The sequence below is a fragment of the Aulonocara sp. 'chitande type north' Nkhata Bay genome, linkage group LG11, assembly GCF_057382095.1.
Source record: "Aulonocara sp. 'chitande type north' Nkhata Bay isolate Kocher_YH1m ecotype deep benthic linkage group LG11, A_spYH_male_GT1.1, whole genome shotgun sequence".
Taxonomy (NCBI): Eukaryota; Metazoa; Chordata; class Actinopteri; order Cichliformes; family Cichlidae; genus Aulonocara; species Aulonocara sp. 'chitande type north' Nkhata Bay.
The window spans coordinates 26,293,721-26,314,675 of record NC_141354.1 but is presented as its reverse complement, the minus strand read 5'-3'; the positions used below and the strand labels follow the sequence as shown (position 1 = coordinate 26,314,675).

At 42.4% G+C, this 20,955-nt stretch overlaps 2 protein-coding genes across 2 annotated transcripts in view; both read left to right on the top strand.

Moving 5' to 3' along the window:
* The first annotated feature begins 5,633 nt into the window (after positions 1-5,633).
* On the top strand, positions 5,634-16,058 carry slc2a3b (solute carrier family 2 member 3b). Its single transcript, XM_086311502.1, has 12 exons — positions 5,634-5,912; positions 6,366-6,434; positions 6,573-6,688; positions 9,499-9,603; positions 10,132-10,292; positions 10,399-10,639; positions 11,019-11,181; positions 11,369-11,556; positions 13,310-13,414; positions 13,510-13,611; positions 13,706-13,909; positions 14,021-16,058. The coding sequence occupies exons 3-12, from the start codon at positions 6,665-6,667 to the stop codon at positions 14,270-14,272; spliced, it is 1,545 nt and encodes a 514-aa protein (XP_086167628.1). The 5' UTR covers positions 5,634-5,912; positions 6,366-6,434; positions 6,573-6,664; the 3' UTR covers positions 14,273-16,058.
* Positions 16,059-18,256: 2,198 nt separating this feature from the next.
* ephb6 (eph receptor B6) overlaps positions 18,257-20,955 on the top strand; it is a 42,809-nt gene continuing 40,110 nt past the window's right edge. The window contains exon 1 of the mRNA XM_086311501.1: positions 18,257-18,356. Coding sequence (XP_086167627.1) covers positions 18,299-18,356 — 58 coding nt within the window. The 5' untranslated portion in view covers positions 18,257-18,298. The remainder of the gene's footprint in view (positions 18,357-20,955) is intronic.

The following is a 20,955-nucleotide window of genomic DNA, read 5'->3' as shown; positions in this document are numbered from 1 at the left end:
GAGAGGGCTGTGCATGACGTGCGATTTTATCGTGGTGGAAGCAGAACAGTGAGGGAATTCATGACGATGTTTATGTGAAGCGCAGTTTGGATCTTCTTTTGCTGCTGGTTCAGTCAATATTGTTTGGAGAGAGATAAAACTAACAGCTTTAGAATTGCTGCAAAAACGGCGTGAAAACAAAGCGCGGACCTGCCGACAGATCAGAGTCAGCGAGCTGTCGGCTTTCAGCCCCGACCGTGTCCGTGCTGTCGGGTGAGAAAGGCGACATCTCACTGATTCTGATCCGCGGGTCCGCGCTGTGTGTTTACGTCTTTGTGCAGAAGCCATGTACCTGCTCTCATTTACTGTCTTAGCTGTTTGGTGGTTGTTGAAATTTTGTGAGGTTTCACCAGAGATTCTGGCATTTCGGGCAAAATAAATTTATATTAAAAAAATCGATTCAGGATTTTAATGAATCGATTTCACGTTATCCAAGCCAGAATCGATTTTAATCGATGAATCGATTATAAAAACCCACCCCTAACTAACACCATACATAGCACTGATTCCCAGCTGCGCTGAGACCCGAATTGTTTGCAGTGTGTGCCACGATTGCAGTGTTGCTAAGCGGGGTGTGACGGGTTGCAGTATTGTTATTTTCGCACAGTTTGTGTGGTAAGTCTCATGTGCAGCTGGGATATCAGCAGGATGTGTTGTAAGTCCTGTCTGGAATTGACTGGGAATTATTATGTCTAACTCATGTAATAAATAAACGATCAATTTATTTCTTTGCCCCGTTTACTCATCCCTTGTCCTCGGTTACAAACTGAAACGCCTTCCTGTTCAACTGAAATGTCTTGGTTTTTCAGTTGTGTGTGTGAGAGCTAAAATTTCAGTAGTGCGTGTGAGAGCTAAAATTTCAGTAGTGTGTGTGAGAGCGTTTCAGTAGTGTGTGTGAGAGCTAAAATTTCAGTAGTGTGTGTGAGAGCGTTTCAGTTGTGTGTGTGCTAAAATTTCAGTAGTGTGTGTGAGAGCGTTTCAGTAGTGTGTGTGAGAGCGTTTCAGTAGTGTGTGTGAGAGCGTTTCAGTTGTGTGTGTGCTAAAATTTCAGTAGTGTGTGTGAGAGCGTTTCAGTAGTGTGTGTGAGAGCGTTTCAGTAGTGTGTGTGAGAGCGTTTCAGTTGTGTGTGTGCTAAAATTTCAGTAGTGTGTGTGAGAGCGTTTCAGTAGTGTGTGTGAGAGCTAAAATTTCAGTAGTGTGTGTGAGAGCGTTTCAGTAGTGTGTGTGAGAGCGTTTCAGTAGTGTGCGTGAGAGCGTTTCAGTAGTGTGTGTGAGAGCTAAAATTTCAGTAGTGTGTGTGAGAGCGTTTCAGTAGTGTGTGTGAGAGCTAAAATTTCAGTAGTGTGCGTGAGAGCATTTCAGTAGTGTGTGTGAGAGCGTTTCAGTAGTGTGTGTGAGAGCTAAAATTTCAGTAGTGTGTGTGAGAGCGTTTCAGTAGTGTGTGTGAGAGCTAAAATTTCAGTTGTGTGTGTGAGAGCGTTTCAGTTGTGTGTGTGAGAGCGTTTCAGTTGTGTGTGTGAGAGCTAAAATTTCAGTAGTGTGTGTGAGAGCATTTCAGTTGTGTGTGTGAGAGCTAAAATTTCAGTAGTGTGTGTGAGAGCGTTTCAGTTGTGTGTGTGAGAGCTAAAATTTCAGTAGTGTGTGTGAGAGCATTTCAGTAGTGTGTGTGAGAGCGTTTCAGTAGTGTGTGTGAGAGCGTTTCAGTAGTGTGTGTGAGAGCGTTTCAGTTGTGTGTGTGAGAGCTAAAATTTCAGTAGTGTGTGTGAGAGCGTTTCAGTTGTGTGTGTGAGAGCTAAAATTTCAGTAGTGTGTGTGAGAGCGTTTCAGTTGTGTGTGTGAGAGCTAAAATTTCAGTAGTGTGTGTGAGAGCATTTCAGTAGTGTGTGTGAGAGCGTTTCAGTAGTGTGTGTGAGAGCGTTTCAGTTGTGTGTGTGAGAGCGTTTCAGTGGTGTGTGTGAGAGCTAAAATTTCAGTAGTGTGTGTGAGAGCGTTTCAGTTGTGTGTGTGAGAGCTAAAATTTCAGTAGTGTGTGTGAGAGCTAAAATTTCAGTGGTGTGTGTGAGAGCGTTTCAGTTGTGTGTGTGTGAGAGTGTTTCAGTAGTGTGTGAGAGCTAAAATTTCAGTTGTGTGTGAGAGAGCGTTTCAGTTGTGTGTGAGAGCTAAAATTTCAGTTGTGTGTGTGAGAGCGTTTCAGTAATAATGTCCCTTACGGCACCTCATATTTTTCCGCTTCACTCCGCATGCGAGTCTTGTGCTTTGCGCTGGGAAGAGGGGGAGGGGCAGTAGTTAAGCTCGCAGTAGCACAGGAACAGAGCGGGAGGGAGAGAGAGAGAGAACGAGCCAGGGACAACAACGTCACATTAGAAAGGTATAGTAATCATCCACAACTATTTTCAGTTGCAGATGATAAAGGATTCAGAAAGTTTATTCATGCAGGTCCATATGACAGAGAATGTGCATCTTCTTTTTGTTTTCATATTATAATTTATATTTAATTGTGTTGTGGTTTGCAGTGTTTTGTGTTGTTTCACTTTAAATTTGTTTAAAAGGAAAAAGCTGAAAATGTAAATAGTTAAAAGCTGAACTGTGAATACTTGATTTTTGTAATATATGATTTATTACATTTTATGTGGAGTGAATAAATAAAAGTATATTTACGATGGCCCCTAGAGACAAAGCACGTACAAACTCCAATACATGTAAAAACTCCAAAACACGTACAAAACACAACAGAAATGCTCCAGGATGCTAGGGCGCAGAGTTTTTGTTACCTAGTGGCTACACAAGCCAGGAAGTACCAACGACTGGATTTGGTGTGTGGTAGTAACAGGTAACATTTTTTAAAATTATTTGAATATATGTATGTGTGCTTGTGTATAAATACACAAACCATACACATATGCTTTCAATTGTGTAATTTAAATGATCTAGGTAGCTCTGTTTTGGAAGTTCAGTTAATGCTAGAAATGTCATGAAACGCTGTGTGGCAGGCAGGAGATGAGGACTCAAAGTGCAGGACTCAGACTCAGGGGATGAACTCAAAAATCACAGCTCTATTTGCTGGCAGGAAAAAAAAACCATACAAACTAAACTGGGAAACAACAAACTAAAACTCACAGTGAGACACAGGGAGATCCACACAGCATGAGGGACGACACGACACTGACTCAGAGAAACACAGGGTTTAAATACACTGGGAAGTAACGAGGGGAATGAGACACAGAAGGAGAGCACAGCTGGAGGAAATCAGAACCTACGAGACAAGGAAGGGTAAACTGAACACATTCACATAAGACACGGACCTTCAAAGTAAAGTACAATATTACAAAAATCACAAAGAACTAAAAACGCTGGGTCAGGGGACCCAGGACCCTGACAAGAAATGTGCTTTGGAATTTGTACGTGCTTTGTTTCTAGGGGCCACCACATATATTTTTATATAAACATATATAAATAAAACCACTTTTTTTTTACATTAGTAATTCCTTTTGTGCATAATTTTATATTATTGTTAATAATAAATTAATTAAAGCAACAAAACAACCTGAAGAGCCGGTTCGGAGCCGAAAGAGCCGGAAATCCCATCACTACTCTCTGTGCATTAAAACTCGCGCTTCTGCTATATGGTTTACACCACTTGATTTACGGCACCTTGTCGCTCTGTGACTTTCAAAATAAAAGCATCCACTGGGTCCAAGCTCCAACAATATAATAGCCACTCATAAGTTTACAAAACACTTTACAAAATATTAATGAGGTCATTTACAAAGTGTTAGCGCGAAGGGTTGATTTAAAATGGATTAGACAAATTTCCAGGAAATTATTGTAAGTTAGCATTATGAACGGTATCTCTTCTCAAATCTGTGATAGCAAGTCAGGCTGAGCGAGACTTTATTTCCTTCTTCACTATCACTCATCTGGTTGCTCAGATATTTTATAATTTGCTCACTCAGACTAAATTACTAGAGAAGATGCTGCAGCTTTTCCTTACTAATTGAACCAGCAGAAGAAGAGATGCTGGCAGGTGTGGTTTTAGAAGCACAAACAGTATTTTTACAAGCCCTTAAGGCACTGAAAGGCTTGAACCTGAATATCTGCACGTTACCATTTTAACTTCCTGTTTTAGCATTTACTTATTTCGAGATCAATAGTTGTGATTCCTCAGTAGGCTAAAAGGGAAGAAGCCACCCACGTGAAAAAGAAAAACCTTGACATTTAGTCACTGTCACAACTGAAGTGACGCCACAAGTCAAAGTCGAGAAAACTATATCACAGCTTAGTGTTGGAGGACGGGAGGAGGACGGGATATCCAAAACACTGATGCCCATTAAACTTATTGGCTTTAAGGTATTTTCCAAATGAAAAAAAAAAGTTAAAACATAACTCATGTTTAAGTCCTTTTTTGGGTTTGGCCTGTGTGAATAATAGTGTTCTCATGCAATGCAGGATTTCCTCAATTCCTAAACAGTGCGTAATGGCGGCTTCATAAGAACCACAGGCATGAGTTCATAATCTTAAAATAAACTGACTGTCAGAAAGCTTTGAAGACATTGTTTAAAACTTACTTCATTGTTTGTTTGTTTTGGTAATTATCAGAAACCACTGCAGGTGGTAGCTAACACAATAAAATTTTACGTTTCACTAAAACTACCTCATCACCTCAAACTGACCTTTGAGGTGACTTTGATTTGGACTGTTTGTAATAATATATTGAAATTTTTGTTCTTAAGAAAGAAAGAAAGAAAGAAAGAAAGAAAGAAAGAAAGAAAGAAAGAAAGAAAGAAAGAAAGGGACCAGTGGCGTATCCATAATTGGGGTATAGGGTGGCACCGACCTCCTCTGGTGTCTCTTCCACAACTAGTGCTATTTTATTTCTACGTGCTCAATCTCAATGTCAGTCTTACAACTACAGTAGACTAGCGTTGTTATATAACTTTTACTGAACTATGTTGTTATTGTACAGTGACACCAACAAATGTAAGGTTTAGCTTTGGCTTCCTCCCAAAGTCCAGAGACATGCAGTTAGCAGGGTTTGATTAACTGATGATTCTAAATTGATCATAGGTGTGAATGTGAGAGTGAGTAATTGTCTGTCTCTCTCTGTTTACCTTGTGACAGACTCCAGGGGGAAAAAAATATTAAAGTAATGTAATTAGTTAAGATCAGATAGTTAGATGTGATCATTCAGTTCCTTTTAATTTAGGTACATTAAAGTATTTTGATCCTAAACAACCAATCAATACCAGGGGCACTGGAAGCACTTGGTGATGTAATTAAGACACACCAAATCTAAATTATCAAAACAAAAGAAACCAGGATGCGTTTTCGCTCTCACGTTTTCTAGAGAATTTGCTAAATTCCAGACTGAGATTTGATGGACTGTCAAGATTAAAGCTGATGAAGAATTACGGGTGGATTGGGGGGGTTGTTAACCACCCACTGAGCCGGTCTCATGATTTCTGCATGACCGGGCTTTGTATCTGAGTTCTGGGCACACTGCCTTTTGTTTTCGGTGGGCGGCCGACCGAACCAGCACAGAGCCTCTTTTCACCGTTTGCTCGCCCATCACTCCGCTCCGCACGCGGTCAGGAGCACATAGACCCCATCCACCCCTTTGTCTCTCTCTCTGCAGCTGAGCGGAAGCTCGGCTGTGCGATTTCCTAACAAGTGATCGGCCCAGATCGGAAACTACGCATCGTGTGCTTTCGTCAACAATGAGTAAGACAGGGCAACGTGCCGCCAAGCGCGTCTAGGTTTCTTTAAAACACACCCCGATAGGAAGGCGGACTTAATTTTGAAGATACATAAGAGGTGTAGACACGAGGTTTATTATAAACTGGATACACAGAGGCTGGCACAAACCCAACAAAGCGGTAAAACTTTAATTTTAAAACTTGCTTTGCTGATTCATTTATGTGATTTAGTTCTGTAAAGAGATTTACTTTGCTTGGACTTCATTGTTATATTCTTTAGTGATACTGCTCGTATAAAAGTGTTAAAATAGCCTGTTGGGTGTAAACATTTTTAACTTTAATCCGGGCATCAGTTCAGCATCATCTCCGGCTCCATCGCATCACATGGGTTATTATAATGTTCTCTGTAGACGTCACTGATGCGTTATTTTGTGCTTTATATGGATAAGAAAAAAAATATGGATAAGAAATAAGGCAGGGCAGTAATTTAATTGGGAAAGATGAGGTTATATCAGTTTTTTCACTCTTTATAACTTTAAAACTGGGGAGCGAACATGTGGAGGGTGAACAGAGTGAAATAGAGGGAGGGACTTACTGTCATTGCTCTAACACATTCTCCATCACAACTGACAGATTCACACAGTGCCGAGAAGTGTCTCAACTGCCTGCGCATAGACTCTCCCTTAACAGAATCCATTAGGGGTATGTACTTTATAGCTCTTAATATATATAAGAGGCTTCTTTTCTTTGTAAACCTCAAGATCCATAAAGATTGTCTGATTCTGGATTTTGATCAAAATATGTTAATGTGTGTGTTTGCTTTGCTTATTGTTTTTTTAGGTTTTCCTGCTGACTGCTTGCACACAGGTGTGCGCATAAAGAATTAAGACTCCCGCTGTCCTTTCTGCGAACATCAAACAGAAGAGATCAGGATGCAGCATCTGGATGATGACAAGGTGAACATCATAGTCTTTCGCTTATGCTCTCGTATAAGTGTCGCTGGTATTGTTTTCATTGGCATTCATTTTCATTATCAGAAATCAATTTGAACCTTTTTGACAATGAGCCACATGCGTTACGCTGGAACGGATGCTGAGTTTCACTACAAAAAACCACCAAAGGATGAGTTTATGTGAGGCAAGTCAGAGTGAGCCTTATACAATAGACCTGCTGGTTTTCTGTATTTTTCCATGTTGGCAAAAGCAGGAGTGGTGGATGAGAGTTGAGCACTTCAGGACATGAGTAAGAGAGTGTGATTGGGAGTCGAGACTGTTGGCTGGCAAGTCTGAACTTGAGCATGTCATAGTTCCTTGTTTTTATTGCGTCCTGACTTGGAGAGAGGTGGGATGAGGGCATAGCAGTTCGACTGCAACCTTCTTATAACAATGGCACAATGTTTTGATACGTGCAGCACAGAGGAGTTAGTGTTATTGCTCATATAAATGAGCTTAATGCACCTGCTTCCCTGCTACCTCTGAACTTAGCATTTTGCAAAGCATAGCTGCGGTTTCTCTTTTGTAAGACGTTTCTTGCAGTTACTTCATTTTCATGGTTATTTCCTAACTTTTTTCTTTACATAATCTTGGACAGGGCAGACAATTGCAAGATAGTATGAATGTGGAAGCTGAATTCTGCTTTCCGATTTTTATTATTATTTTAAGACAGGCTTCAATCTAGTCTAACTGCATGTACTTATTAATATTTTATTACTAAATGATTAATGTGAGAGGAAAGATCAGTCAGCAGTAAGACAAGAATTTAAGAGAGTCGAGTTCAGAAGGCGAAGTTCAAGCAGCTGCAGACTGATGCTTTCTTTTTTTCTTTTAGCTGAATCCTTAGTTGCAAACCAAAGTTGGACTGGTATGCAAATTCTACTCCAAAGTCATTAAAGAAAAATAGATATTGAGCAACACTGTGGGCTTGGCTGCTGATGTTACTAGTAACCTACAAATGGCACATGCATAAACAAACATGTGAATGCATGACTGTACAACCGCATGCCTCGGGACAAGTCGATACAACCTAGAGTCAGATGCGTTATGGTTGTAAGATTTGTAATGCTCCGCGCTCAGCTGGACACGAGGGGATTTTTTTAAGGGTGATTTTAAAGTCACATCTTAGGTAACACACACGTTTACACATGCACCCAGGAGCACCCGCTACACTCAGCCTCCATCTCCTCCACAATCGGACACACATTACTCATTTGCTCTTCAGATCACGCAGTGCTAATGTCACTGTTATTCTCAAAAATGAGGTCACTTCCAACATTTTTACCTTTTCTTCCCTCGCATCTAAAAGTCTCAGTTTGAATTAGAACTAACATGAATTGTGAAATTGTCTTTAGTTCACCAACGTATGTCCTCATTAAAAGCAGGACTGACTGCAACCGCACAGACCCCACACATTATTGAATGTCACAAATAGCTAATTCCCTAACACTTGTACATTCAGCTTGTTTTAAGCGGTAATATCTCAGTGAGAAGCAGAGCAGCGTGCAGCCTCAGTCTCAGTGAAATATTGTCACTTATCAGCCCTCTGTCTTTATTTGGTTCATCAGTTCCTCTTGCATGCATGTTTCATTCTGAGCCATGCGATATTTTTGATAACTACAGCACACTGGATATGAGTGCTATAAAGTACTGTCATGTGGCAGTTTAAGATAACTACATTGCACCAGCATTTTCCTGTTTTGGTGATAGTACAGGCATTTGGTTTCCTGTAAAAATGTAGCATTTGAAAGAAGGCTTAACCACATGCAAAAACGGGCAGCTTGTTTGAGGCAGTCTGTGAGCAGCTGTTTAGAAGTCAATGTTGCTAATATTGAGGCACTCTGTTCTCAAAAACTTTCAAGATGTTTAATCTGTCCAGACAGTAATATCATGTATGATAAATGGACAAGTCTGTGTGCTTATCTTGGCAGGACTGTTTCTAAAAGTGTCTGTTTTTGACTTGACAAACTGTACAAAACAGGCTCCTAATCCATCTGATGAATGTTTCACGGATGCTGCTTAGTCGAGTTAATGTTGCATAAGCAGCAGATTTCAAAACTAGATGGATTAAACTTGATTAGCATGGATTTCCTTTCATTAATGAGCCTGTTTGGACATTAGCATTTGCTCATTAGATCGGAGACATGAAGGAAAGCTTTTGCAACAGTTCTTAGAGATTGTTATGTAACAATCTGTAAGGATGTAATCGTTAGGTTAGTTTTAAAGTCAAACCAAAACTTGGATCGAGAGTCACATTTTCTCTTTATGCTGCCCACACGCAAGCATGACTGAAGTTTGGCGTCATTTAAACCTCAGTTCTCCTTAGCAGAATGACTTTACATATTGGAAATGTCACTCCTCAAGCAAACCGTGCCAGTGTAAGGGATTAATGTGAGGTGTATTAGCTTGTTAGTATGTGCTAAGCCCATTTTAATTCTGAAACAAGCAGGAGCAAACACTCCCAAGAGGATTCAGACTTAGTCTCTCAGGGTGTCTTTAGCTACTTATCAGGGAAATACCTCAGAGCCACAAATCATGGTGCTTTGTTGCATTGCAGCGGGCCTACAGTTACTAATGCAGCGATGCGAAAACAAGAAGCGAGAACAGATGGAGAAAGGCTCATTGTTTGTAATTACCAGTGTGACTGTAAACAACGAAAGCTTTGTAGAGCCCAGAAGAGGACATTCAAACTGAGGGACTGATTGGAGAGAGGCTTCATCTGCAATTTATTGTGGCGATAGATAATAACTCTGTGTTTTCTCCTCTTTCAACAGCCCAAGAAGAAGTTGACGCCTTACCTTCTCTACTGCGTTTCAACAGCAGTCATCGGCTCCCTACAATTTGGCTACAACACCGGCGTCATCAATGCACCCGAGCAGGTGTGTGATTGATTGAGTTCATGCACAGTTTTTCCTACGTTTTCAAAAATGATAACTGGACTGGTTCTTATGTAGTGCCTTATGTAACATGTCACATTCATCCATTCACACACATTCATACAAGCACTTTTTTTCTAAGTGCTTTCTACTTTCACACTCTTGTTAAAAATTGTGAGCAACTAGGGATTGCCCAAGAATACCTTGGCATGCAGACTGGAGCACCAGCCTTACGATTAGTTATCGTATCGTTAGTTACACGATTATCATTTAATTAAGGTGTGTCGACCCAGGGTGATATCTAAAACCTGCAGGACACCGGCCCTTGAGGCCTGGAGTTGGATGCCCCTGACCTACATGTCTGCTCTCATTTGTATGCTCTCATGAGGATGGTAAAAGTTATACTGCCCCCATGTGGAAGAGTTAAAAACACCCCCTAAGTGCCACTACATCTGGTAGACTTTACTGATGTTTCATGAAATAATAATAATCTTAACACTCCAACCAACCTTTTTTTGTTTGTTTTTTCAGAAACTGCGGACATTTTTCTCAAATGTGTCTCAGAGCCGATACGGGGAGCCTTTTCAGTCACAGACAATTACTCTGGTCTGGAGTTTTGCTGTGGCCATCTTTAGCGTGGGAGGCATGATCGGGTCCTTCTCTGTTGGAGCAGTGGTTAACAAATTTGGCAGGTGAGAAAATCAAAGATAAACACTGTGGTGGTGCGACCAAACGATCTACTACTGAGAGTGCGATACAGACTCTGATTTCACTTCTGTTTTTGTGTCTTACTACCAGGCGAAAGTCCATGCTGATGAACAACATCCTGGCTCTACTGGGTGGCGGTATGATGGGACTGGCGACTCTGAGTCAATCTTTTGAGATGGTCATAATTGGCCGGTTCATCATCGGTGTGTTCTGCGGTCTATGCACGGGTCTGACGCCCATGTACGTGGGCGAGATCTCTCCCACCGCTGTCCGCGGAGCCTTCGGCACGCTGCACCAGCTGGGTGTAGTTATTGGCATCCTGGTGGCACAGGTACACAAACACGCTCAACACTAAACATGCAAACCGACATAATAATCTTTTCCTTTTTATAGAAGGTCACATTTACTCTCAACAGGTACCGAAATTTAGATGAGCATAAATAAACGAAACACATCCTGTTTTATAAGCCGTGTGTAACGGTGTGTATAATGAACGAGGAAACAGACACTGCTCTGATAAAAGGCAGTGTAGCTAAAAACACTGGAGAGCTCACACTTTTCTGCACGTACCTGTGTGTGTGTGTGTGTGTGTGTGTGTCTGTGTACTCATAGCTGAAAGAGAAGAATTTCATATACAAGGAGTAAATTGGCTCAAATGGGTCAATTTTATGCACCTCGTTCCCTCATTATTTTTGCTGTGTGTTCCTCAGATCTTTGGTCTGGAGTTTTTGCTGGGCTCAGACACTCTGTGGCCTCTCCTGCTCGCTCTGACTATCCTGCCTGCCGTACTGCAGACAATCATGCTGCCCTTTTGCCCTGAAAGCCCTCGCTACCTCTTCATTGTTCTCAAACAAGAGGAGGAGGCTAGAAAAGGTCAGTCTTAAGTCAGTTTGCATACTTACAAACCAAGTTGGCAACGTCGGGTTAGTGAGACCGACTCTGACTGATTTTTAATGATGTGTGGGAAACTTTACTTTGTTATATAACGCTCCGAGCTGCTTTTTTCTTACTTATACTTACCTCCTCCTCCTATTTCTTTGATCTGTTTTACTTTTTGTAGCTCTGGTGCGTCTGCGTGGCACTGAAGACGTGGATGATGACATTCAAGAGATGAAGGAAGAAGGGATGAAGATGGCCATGGAAAAGAAAGTGACCATCTTAGAACTGTTCCGCTCGCCAAACTATCGCCAGCCAATCATTATCGCTATTATCCTGCAGCTCTCCCAGCAGCTGTCTGGCATCAACGCTGTGAGTAGACGTCACATCCTATAATACAGCGACGTGATAGGGATATATTTAGCACATGTCAAACTGGGAGAAAGTGTAATGTGAGAAAAGCAATGTTTAATGTTAGCCACGAATGTTTAAAGGAGCATTCATTGAAATTGCACAAATGTTTTTGACAAGCACGTAAGAAGATGTGCTTCTTGGCTTCAGGCAATGTTAGATTGAGTTGAATAATTTGAGGCTGATTGGAAGAAGATAAGCACAGTGGTATTTAATAGCTATTTTGTTAATAAGGTCATGTAACCGGGCTGACTAAATTCATTAGCAGCTGCTGTGTCTGACCTGACAATCACTGTGAAGGAGCCTGGAGCTAAAGGCTGCAACATAACCCATATCACTCACCAGAAAGACGCTGGTGCAGTTTCACACGCTGCTACGTGTATTGTTTTTTGTGCAACCGTTCCAAAACGTATATTTATCAGATTTTTTTATAGTCAAATGACTACACGTGGAGAATTTCCACTCAACTCTGCCTTGCATCCTTGCACTTTCACTGCTCTCAGCAACCTTGTTTCCAGCCTCAGCAGGAGGAAAGAAACTATTAAAGCCACTGTGTGACGACTGTAGCTGCTGAGCATAAAGGAGAATTTTGTTACAAGAGAATCAGATAATATATCAGGGGTTAGTGAGGAGGCAAAAAGAGAGAGAGAGAGAGAGAGGAAAAAACTGAGTGTAATAGAAAATAAACAGAAATGTATGAGTAAATAAACATATCCATCCATCCATCCATCCATCCATCCATCTTCATCCGTTTTATCTGAGGCTGGGTCGCGGGGGCAGCAGCCTAAGCAAAGAGGCCCAGACCTCCCTCTCCCCAGCCACCTCCTCCAGCTTATCCGGGGGAACACCAAGGCGTTCCCAGGCCAGCCGAGAGATATAATCTCTCCAGCGTGTCCTGGGTGTGCTCCGGGGCCTCCTCCCGGTGGGACATGCCTGGAACACCTCACCCAGGAGGCGCCCAGGGGGCATCCTTGTCAGATGCCCGAACCACCTCAGCTGGCTCCTTTCGATGTGGAGCAGCAGCGGCTCTACTCTGAGCCCCTCCCAGATGGCCGAACTTCTCACCCTATCTGTAAGGGAGAGGCCAGCCACCCTTCGGAGGAAGCTCATTTCTGCCGCTTGTATCCGCGATCTCGTTCTTTCGGTCACTACCCACAGCTCGTGGCCATAGGTGAGGGTAGGGACGTAGATCGACCGGTAAATTGAGAGCTTCGCTTTTACACTCAGCTCCCTCTTCACCACGACAGACCGGTGCAGCATCTGCATTACTGCAGCTGCAGCCCCAATCCGTCTGTCGATCTCCGGCTCCCTTCTCCCATCACTCGCGAAAAAGACCCCGAGATACTTGAACTCCTCCACTTGGGGCAGGAACTCATCCCCGACCCGGAAATAAACACATAATTACAAAAACTTACAATATGATTAAAAAAAACTGACAAAACTTTCTGTTAGTCTTGTTGTGATGGAAAAGAAAAATACCCTAAATATGATAGTATTAATTAAGTGTTCACATTGTTTCACTTCTTTTCATGTTGCTAGACTCAAATGCAAGTCTTGCTCCAAATCTGCAGCATCAACTTCAACTGTTTGTTTGTTTTTTTGATCTGCCAAAAATCTAAAACAAACTGATGCATGTGCAATCAAATCATGTTCTGAGCACTTTTTATTAATCAGAATCAATATTAACTGACTTTTCCTTCATTTCCTCTTTCAGGTCTTTTACTACTCCACAGGCATCTTTAGTAACGCTGGTGTATCTGAGCCCATCTACGCCACCATCGGCGCTGGAGTCGTCAACACAGTGTTTACTGTTGTCTCTGTAAGTGTCTGAGTGCGCAGGTGGTTTCGTTAATTTAGTACAGGTTAAATATTACATTGAATGTCAGTTGATAATTGTGTTTCTTTGAACTCCAGCTCTTCCTGGTTGAACGGGCGGGACGCAGGACGTTGCACCTGATTGGACTGGCTGGAATGGCCATCTGCGCCCTGATCATGACCATCTCCCTGTCCTTAGTGGTGAGTTCGTCATTGTAAAATAAAAATGAGAAGCCAGCCTATTGCTGCTGCATTACATCTTTTCCTCATGCTCTCTGTTTCTTTCTCTGAGCAGAAGACCACCCCATCTCTAAGTTATCTGGCAATTGTGGCTGTGTTTGGCTTTGTTGCCAGTTTTGAGATGGGTCCAGGTCCCATCCCCTGGTTCATCGTGGCTGAGCTCTTCTCCCAGGGGCCCCGACCTGCAGCCATGGCCGTCTCTGGTTTCTCAAACTGGACTGCCAACTTCCTGGTGGGGCTGGGTTTCCCTAGACTGGAGGTATTTTTCACATTTATCATCCCTGCAGAAAATGTTCACATTCACACACATGTACAAATAATAGTCGTCTTCCAGTTTGTCTCATAACAAACATCCCTCTGATTTTCCCAGGAAATTTGTGGCCCTTACGTCTTCATCATCTTCATGGTCCTCCTCATCCTGTTCTTCATCTTCACCTACCTACGAGTCCCTGAGACAAAAGGGAGGACCTTTGACGACATTGCACAGGGATTCGCCGCCAGGGTGGAAAAACCCTCCCACTCCCCGGTGCCTGAGGCAGTTGTGGTTGAAAACAAAGAGCCTGCACCGATGTCCCCCACAGAAAAAGTTCCCATGGTGAATCTTCCTTCAGAAGCAAAATGAAAAACTGTAGAAGATACGAAGGAAGATTTGGTGCAAAACAAAGCAGACAAACATGGGCCTTGCACATAGCTAGTGTAAAAGTTCTATTATTATATATACTATTTTATATTTACATATTAAGTTATATTGCATAAGTCAGAAATAATGAAAGGTGTGTGTTTGGAAGAAGCCATTTCAGTGTACTAATGCAAAAAAAAAAAGTTTTGGTATTTTATATGTGTGCTTTTAAAGTGCCTTTTTAAAAAAATGAAAGAGTGTTTTTAAAGATCACTCCCAGCTAGAAATGCTTAATTAATGGACTGAATTCCTCTTTAATCCTGCTTTAAACATGGTCTACACTTAAATGAATTACCAGTATTTAAGGTTTGTTGACATTTCCGGTGCCAGCTCCCATCCTTTTTTACCTTATAAGAGGATCAGCATATGTTCTGTGTGAGGTCTTCAGCTACCAACAGTGTTAAAAGGTTGCAGGATTTGGGGGTTTATGTATTGAGGTCAAGCTTGAAAAGACGGATTTGGAGTTCGGTTGTTTGACCCCCCAAAAAGAAAAGATTGACTTGCTGTCCTCTCTGAAATGCCTTGAGGCAGAAAAAAAGCACTGAGGGGGGTTTAGCAGCAGTTCCTCTCCACTTCAGGTCCATATAGATTTTGAATAAATATATTTATGTATGTAGAAAACAAAGACTTCCTCTCATCCAGCAGTAGCACCACATACCCTGACAGCAGAGGATGTCTCTGCTTGTCCGCTGTTTGGATGCGACAGCTTTTGTGCCGAGAAAGAAACAAAACAAGGCGAGTTCTGTAAGCCGGAGCCGTCTGCATCAAATGTAATATTTGTGTGAGGATGAGAGAGACGTAGTCCAGCACCGCCAAGCCTGAACAAAGCCTCTTTAAGGCTTCTCAAAAAAACAAAAGCTTACCTCTTTAGTTTGCAGATTTCACTGCAGGGTACAAAGTAGAACGAGAAAAAAAAAAATGCTGGCGTTTACAGCTCAGATTGGATTTTAGAAACTCAGGTGGCCAACTGTGTATGTTTATAGCTCCCAACTGTTACAGCACAGAAAGGATATTTATCCACCACTGCACTTGAAACTCTTTCCACATCTGTAGAGCATTTGAGAGAAGCAGCTATTGCAAAGTAGGTCGTAAAATAAAATACAGTTTTAAAGCAGTGTTTTAAAGTATTTGCTAGTGTGAAACTGTTACCTCATTTGAGGGATGTGTAGAAGCACATTGTGGTCTACTGATAACTAAACACACATCTCAGTCAAAACAGGTCATTACACACGCTTGACGATGTTGAATTAAAAAAACACTACGTGAATTGTATTTATTTTAGAACCGAAGAGTCGTTGTTTGCATTTGTTTCTAACTGTTTGAAATGATGTGAATATATTGTAAAGGCTCCAGTTACTGCACACTGATCAGCTGCTGCAGCACATGATGTGTCGGTGTTTGCAGAGCAGCATCTTCTTCTGGGTGTGCACAAACTGATGAGCTTAACAGGGTTATGTTAGCACTTTGGCAGTCAGACTACTGAATAATGATTGCGCATACTGTTTGCGCCCGTTACATGTAAATGTGTCGCACGTGCTCGAGAGGTGTGCGGTTTTCACCTGTCCTGTGAAACCTGTTACTTCCACCTTGATTTTTCTTGCACTCTGCACTCCTAGTGTCACTGTATCAGATGCAGTTGTGTTGCTTTGCAGTTTTCACATTTTTAATATGTATATTTTGCTCTTTTGTTATCTCTTTTTTTGTTTGTGTAAATAAACAGAAACACTTAGCCAAGTTGAGCGTGTGTCAGAGTTAGAGATGACCTTTGCTGCTCTGCATTTCGTGCGAGACACTTGGCTTAGAGAAACCAAGAAGAAAAAGTTTTACATGTTTCAAGGGAAAAGCGCCACCTGACTAATGAGCGTGAACATGATAAGTTTTGTGAGTTTATAAGGCCACAAGTCAAAGCCAGTTAGTTATCATGAATGTTTAATGTTAACTGTCGCTCCGTGGTAATCCATCGGGCAACCACTTCTCCACTGCAGCGTTTCCTTCTCGTTTCGCTGTGGAAAAACCTCAGTGAGCTGTGAGGCGCGGTATTACAACACAAGCCACGAGCGCCGCTGTTGATGAATCGGGTTTAAATAATACATTTGGGTGTTGTGTTGACATTTTTGTTACGAGCTCAAAAATCAAATCAGAAGACGCAGAGGGAACTTCCTGTGATCTGTTTTTAAATCACTGATCTCGTGTTTGTGAGGTCACATCCAAAGGGACTCGCTTTTCAGAATAGCAAAAAGACACTGATTACGATGCTTCATTTAGAATTTGCTCGCAGACAAAACTGAGGCGAAAGTTGATATTAAAGGTTTTCGTCATTAGTCTTGTAATACATTATCCGTCTTCAGTTTAAGCTGCGATCATGGCTCAAATTTCCATAATGCTTTGACAGATGAAGAATCTGCTGAGTACCTGTGGGCTACAGATATTTTACATCCCACTATTTGTTTACGTGCCTGCATCACACTGAATTCATTAAAAGCTGTTAGCGACTCCAGTTTTCCATGATTTCTAAGCAGATTAATCATTTATTCACAATGATCGGAGTCACACTGAATCGGGTCTGTGTGGCAGACTAAACCCCATACCTGTGCTCCAAAAGGGTGATCTCATTTCTAAGCACCTATATGTGGACAACCAGACTGAGATTGAAATTTCTCCCCTAGTGGGGCACACAAGTCAATTGTAGATGTTTACATATTTGTCTGACAAGCACAAAGGTGCCCAGTTTGATTCCATGAGGACACACAAATCCCTTGGCTGTTGTGTCAGAGGGCCATCTGGCATAAAAATCTGCTAAATCCAAGATGTAAAGCTACCTGCTCTGAGTGAAAGCTGAAATTACCCTTTTCCCTTCTTTGCTTATATCAAAAATTTTCTGACGATGGACAAGATAAGCTTCAGTCTGATTGGTCGCTTTAGCTATACAATATAATCTTCCATTTCCTGTTTGGCTTTACCTTGTGTACCTCAGCCCATCGAAGAAGCACACAGCCTTTGGTAAGGGGCCCCCCGGCTGGCTGGGAATGGTGCCATCTAACTGTGTCAAACCCACACAGCACATCTCCCTGCAAGAGTCCACAGCAGTTACTCACAGCAGTGAACTGGAGCATGAAAGCCCATCAACAAGCTGCAGTACTGCAGGCTGGCCAGCTAGTGGCGTGCACAGACCAGAAGGGCTGCTCAGATGTGTGTGTGTGCGCCTGAGTGTGAGTCTGCATACTGTCTGGATGAGCTGTCCTATGAGGCGAGGAGTGTGTCTGAGAGAGTAGGGTGGTGGTTGTGGTGGAGGGGTGTTAGAGCATGAAGCCACATGAAGGATGGCGAGCGTCCCAAAAAACATGTCTAAATGATATTCATTTTCCATAAAGGCTGAGCTGAGTGAGATCAAGAAAAACAGCAAAAAAATAAAAAGTTGGTCACTCTCACATGCCACAGCTTGAAAAAATGCGGGTTAGCACAGTGTCCAGACATGAGAGGGATGCCACAGCCTGCCAGCCAGCGTTGCAATGGACGCCGTTAGTCGTGTCTAGACAGCTGTTTTAAAGACCAGAAAAACTTGTTTATTAATTCTCTCCCTTCGCTCTCTGTCACTCTCTTGTCGGCTCTCCTCTCTGTCTTTGTTTCTCCCATATAAGAAAATAAACCCTCTCTCCCACTTTCCTCCTCTCACTCGTTCTCTCCTCCTGTCTCTGTGACAACGGTGTTTTGTTTACTTCCTCACTTGGCAGCGTACTTATTGTATCTGCTGCTCTGTAAATATTTTTCTGCTTCCCTCATCCATTCATCCATCCACCCCCCATCCTCTCTCTCTCTTTTTCTTAGATAAAGGGAGCAAACAGACTCCACCCCCTCTCCACCCCCCCCCCCCCACCTCTTGCTCTGTCACACACACTCACTCTATCTCCCTCTTTCTCTTTCATACTCTCTCCCTCCCTCTCTCCCTGTCAGTGTCATTCTGTAGTGGAGATGTGGAGTGTCTTTCTGTCTCTCTGTCTGTTTTTCCAGCCTAACTCAGCTGAGGAAGGTAAGAACCAAACTTTTGATTGCATTTATTCACGTCAAACCTGTGACTGCACGCGCGTGTATGTGTGTATGTGTGTGTGTGGTCATAAAGCTTGATGCCGTGTTTGTACAGCGCTCTCATCACGTTCCTGAAACAAGTCCACAAGTGAAGGATGGGCACTTAGTATGCAACTGTTATAGCTCTCTAAGAACAAGCTTCTGTGGGAATTAATGGGACTTTGACAATGTGTGAAACTGTGGCACATTAGTCTGCCACGCTACGAGTCAAGCCACCCTGGATTATGAGTCCTCCACCTGCACCTTGGGACCCCCGGAATAATTACCAGCTTTACCCCTGCTTAGACAGCCCTTAGTTTTCTGGGCTCTGTGTTGTGTCTCAAAGCAACAGTGCACGTGAATATGCATGCAGATGCTTGTGTGCACCACTGTAGAAGCACATCAGATAGTAGTTTGTTGGCACGGAAGGGCCAGGTGCGTGCCAGGACCTATCAAGATCCGGCAACAAAAGGATATGGAAATAAGGCAGAAGACAAATGAATATTAAGCCGCATAACCCCTTCTCTTTGCTATGCACTCGGTGACCTACCACCCCCCTCCCGTGTCACACATGATCTCATGGATGTGACAGCCGCAGGCCCCCTCTTCTTCTTATCATTGCCCCCCCCCCCCCCCCCCCCCCCCCCTTTTTTTTATTTCTTCTGCACTGGTGTCCTTAAAGCGTGTCTCCTGTTTCTCCTGTTTCTCCAGTTCTCTCCTGGTAACTTTTAATGCTTTGCTTACATAAATGGAAAGAATGTATGCCTTAAAAAGTGCAAGACTGAGTGACTGTTTGTGTGTGTGAGAGAGAGAGAAAGAGAAAGAGAGCGAGTGACAGACAGTCTAAAAAGATGGATAATTAAGTGAGACTCCATCTATGAAGTGTTCTGTCAGATCAGAGTGGGCTGACTTGAGAAACCTGCAAAAACATGATGACTCAAACTGGCTTTGTGTGTGTGTATATATATATATATATATATATATAGCCAAACACACACACACACACACACACACACACACACACACACATATATGTATATATACATATAAGTGTATATACATACATGTGTATATATACATATATGTGTGTGTGTGTGTGTGTGTGTGTGTGTGTGTGTGTGTGTGTGTGTGTGTGTGTGTGTGTGCGTCTCCATATGTGTTTGGCTATAGGTGCATACATGCCTTTAGATTTGGCCTATACATAGCTCCCGCTCCTACACCCTGTCCCCAGCACTAGAGAGGGTGTCAGCAGTCAGCACGCAATTACTTTCAAAGGATATGTCTCTATGTTGCAAAGAGCTGCACCTGTTCGCGTTCATCTTCTTCTTTGGCTTTAGTTTACTGCGAGGTGTGTGTCAGTAATAGTCTGTTACAGTGGTAACTTATATGTCAGCCTCACGCCGTGGATTCGAGCCGCGCTTGTAACAGATGGCTTGGACTAAGATGAGACAGAATGACTGCGAGGAGAGAGGCCGGGCAGTGTAACGAGCCCATACTGACTCTGTGTAATTGAAACAGAGCTCGACATAATACAGTATTAACCCAGTAGCATGGGCGTCCCTATAAATCCACATGAAGTGAAACATCCAGTTACATCGTGAATGGACGGTTTGGCATCTGCCTCAGCTTTCGTCGCAGCAAATGACGTCTGGACCGGCTGGATATAGCTGCACGTTAACTATTTTTAAAGTCGTTCTTTCTATTGTGAAATGTGAGCCATCTGCTTTTCAAGTACACTATATCTGCATCAAAAATCCGAATTATTGTCTATTTTTATGTCACAAGATATGAGGAAGTGTCATTTTTTTCAATAGTTTCCTCTAGGTTAAAAAAAACCTAAATCTTTGCCGCTTCTCATGAAGACAAATCACAAGTGAGCGACAACTGATTTGCATCTCTCAAATGCAGCCATGTGTAAGTGTTGCTCTATTCGCCCACATGCATTGTTGATGTGGAGCCTCTGAACCTTACGAATCTGTGTTGAGGATTGCGTGTTCACTTTGGATTAACACCTCACACCCAAGGAAGGGCCTGAACGGGAGACACACCTGATGCCCCTCCGGCCCTTTCTGTCATAGACGAGCGGAGTTGCAGCGATGCTCACTGAACTATGCAGTTCCAGGAATTAACCTTGCACTGTTAGTTAAACTTGTTTCATGCCTTGAAAAGGTAATCTCTTCTGAATATCACCAGATGGCAACAGGCTGCTCAAAAAATGTATCGATTTTTTATTTTAACGACAACATTGATTAATGAATTCATGCATTTCTCTCAACGTAAAATAAAACGTTTCTTCTATAATTCTACTTAATTACATTTCTGAAAAAAATGCAATATATTTTAACTCCCTACACTTAATTCCATTCAATTCCATTTTATTTCTATAGCTCCAAATCTAATACGTATTGTAAGGTAAAGAGGTAGAGGAAGATATTACAGAGAAAACACCAGCAATCAGACTACGCCCTATGAGCAAGCACTTCCCAACACTGAGAAGGAAAAACTCAGAAACCGAAGTAGGCTCAGGGAGGGGCAGCCATAACCTGCCATCGGTTGGGAGTGAG

What these genes read in the sequence shown, in the direction of transcription:
- slc2a3b (XM_086311502.1), top strand. Translation starts at nt 6,665, where the DNA reads ATGCAGCATCTGGATGATGACAAG. An exon ending in TCATCAATGCACCCGAGCAG is followed by an intron (nt 9,604 to 10,131) that starts GTGTGTGATTGA and finishes TTGTTTTTTCAG; the next exon opens with AAACTGCGGACATTTTTCTC. An exon ending in AGAGGAGGAGGCTAGAAAAG is followed by an intron (nt 11,182 to 11,368) that starts GTCAGTCTTAAG and finishes TACTTTTTGTAG; the next exon opens with CTCTGGTGCGTCTGCGTGGC.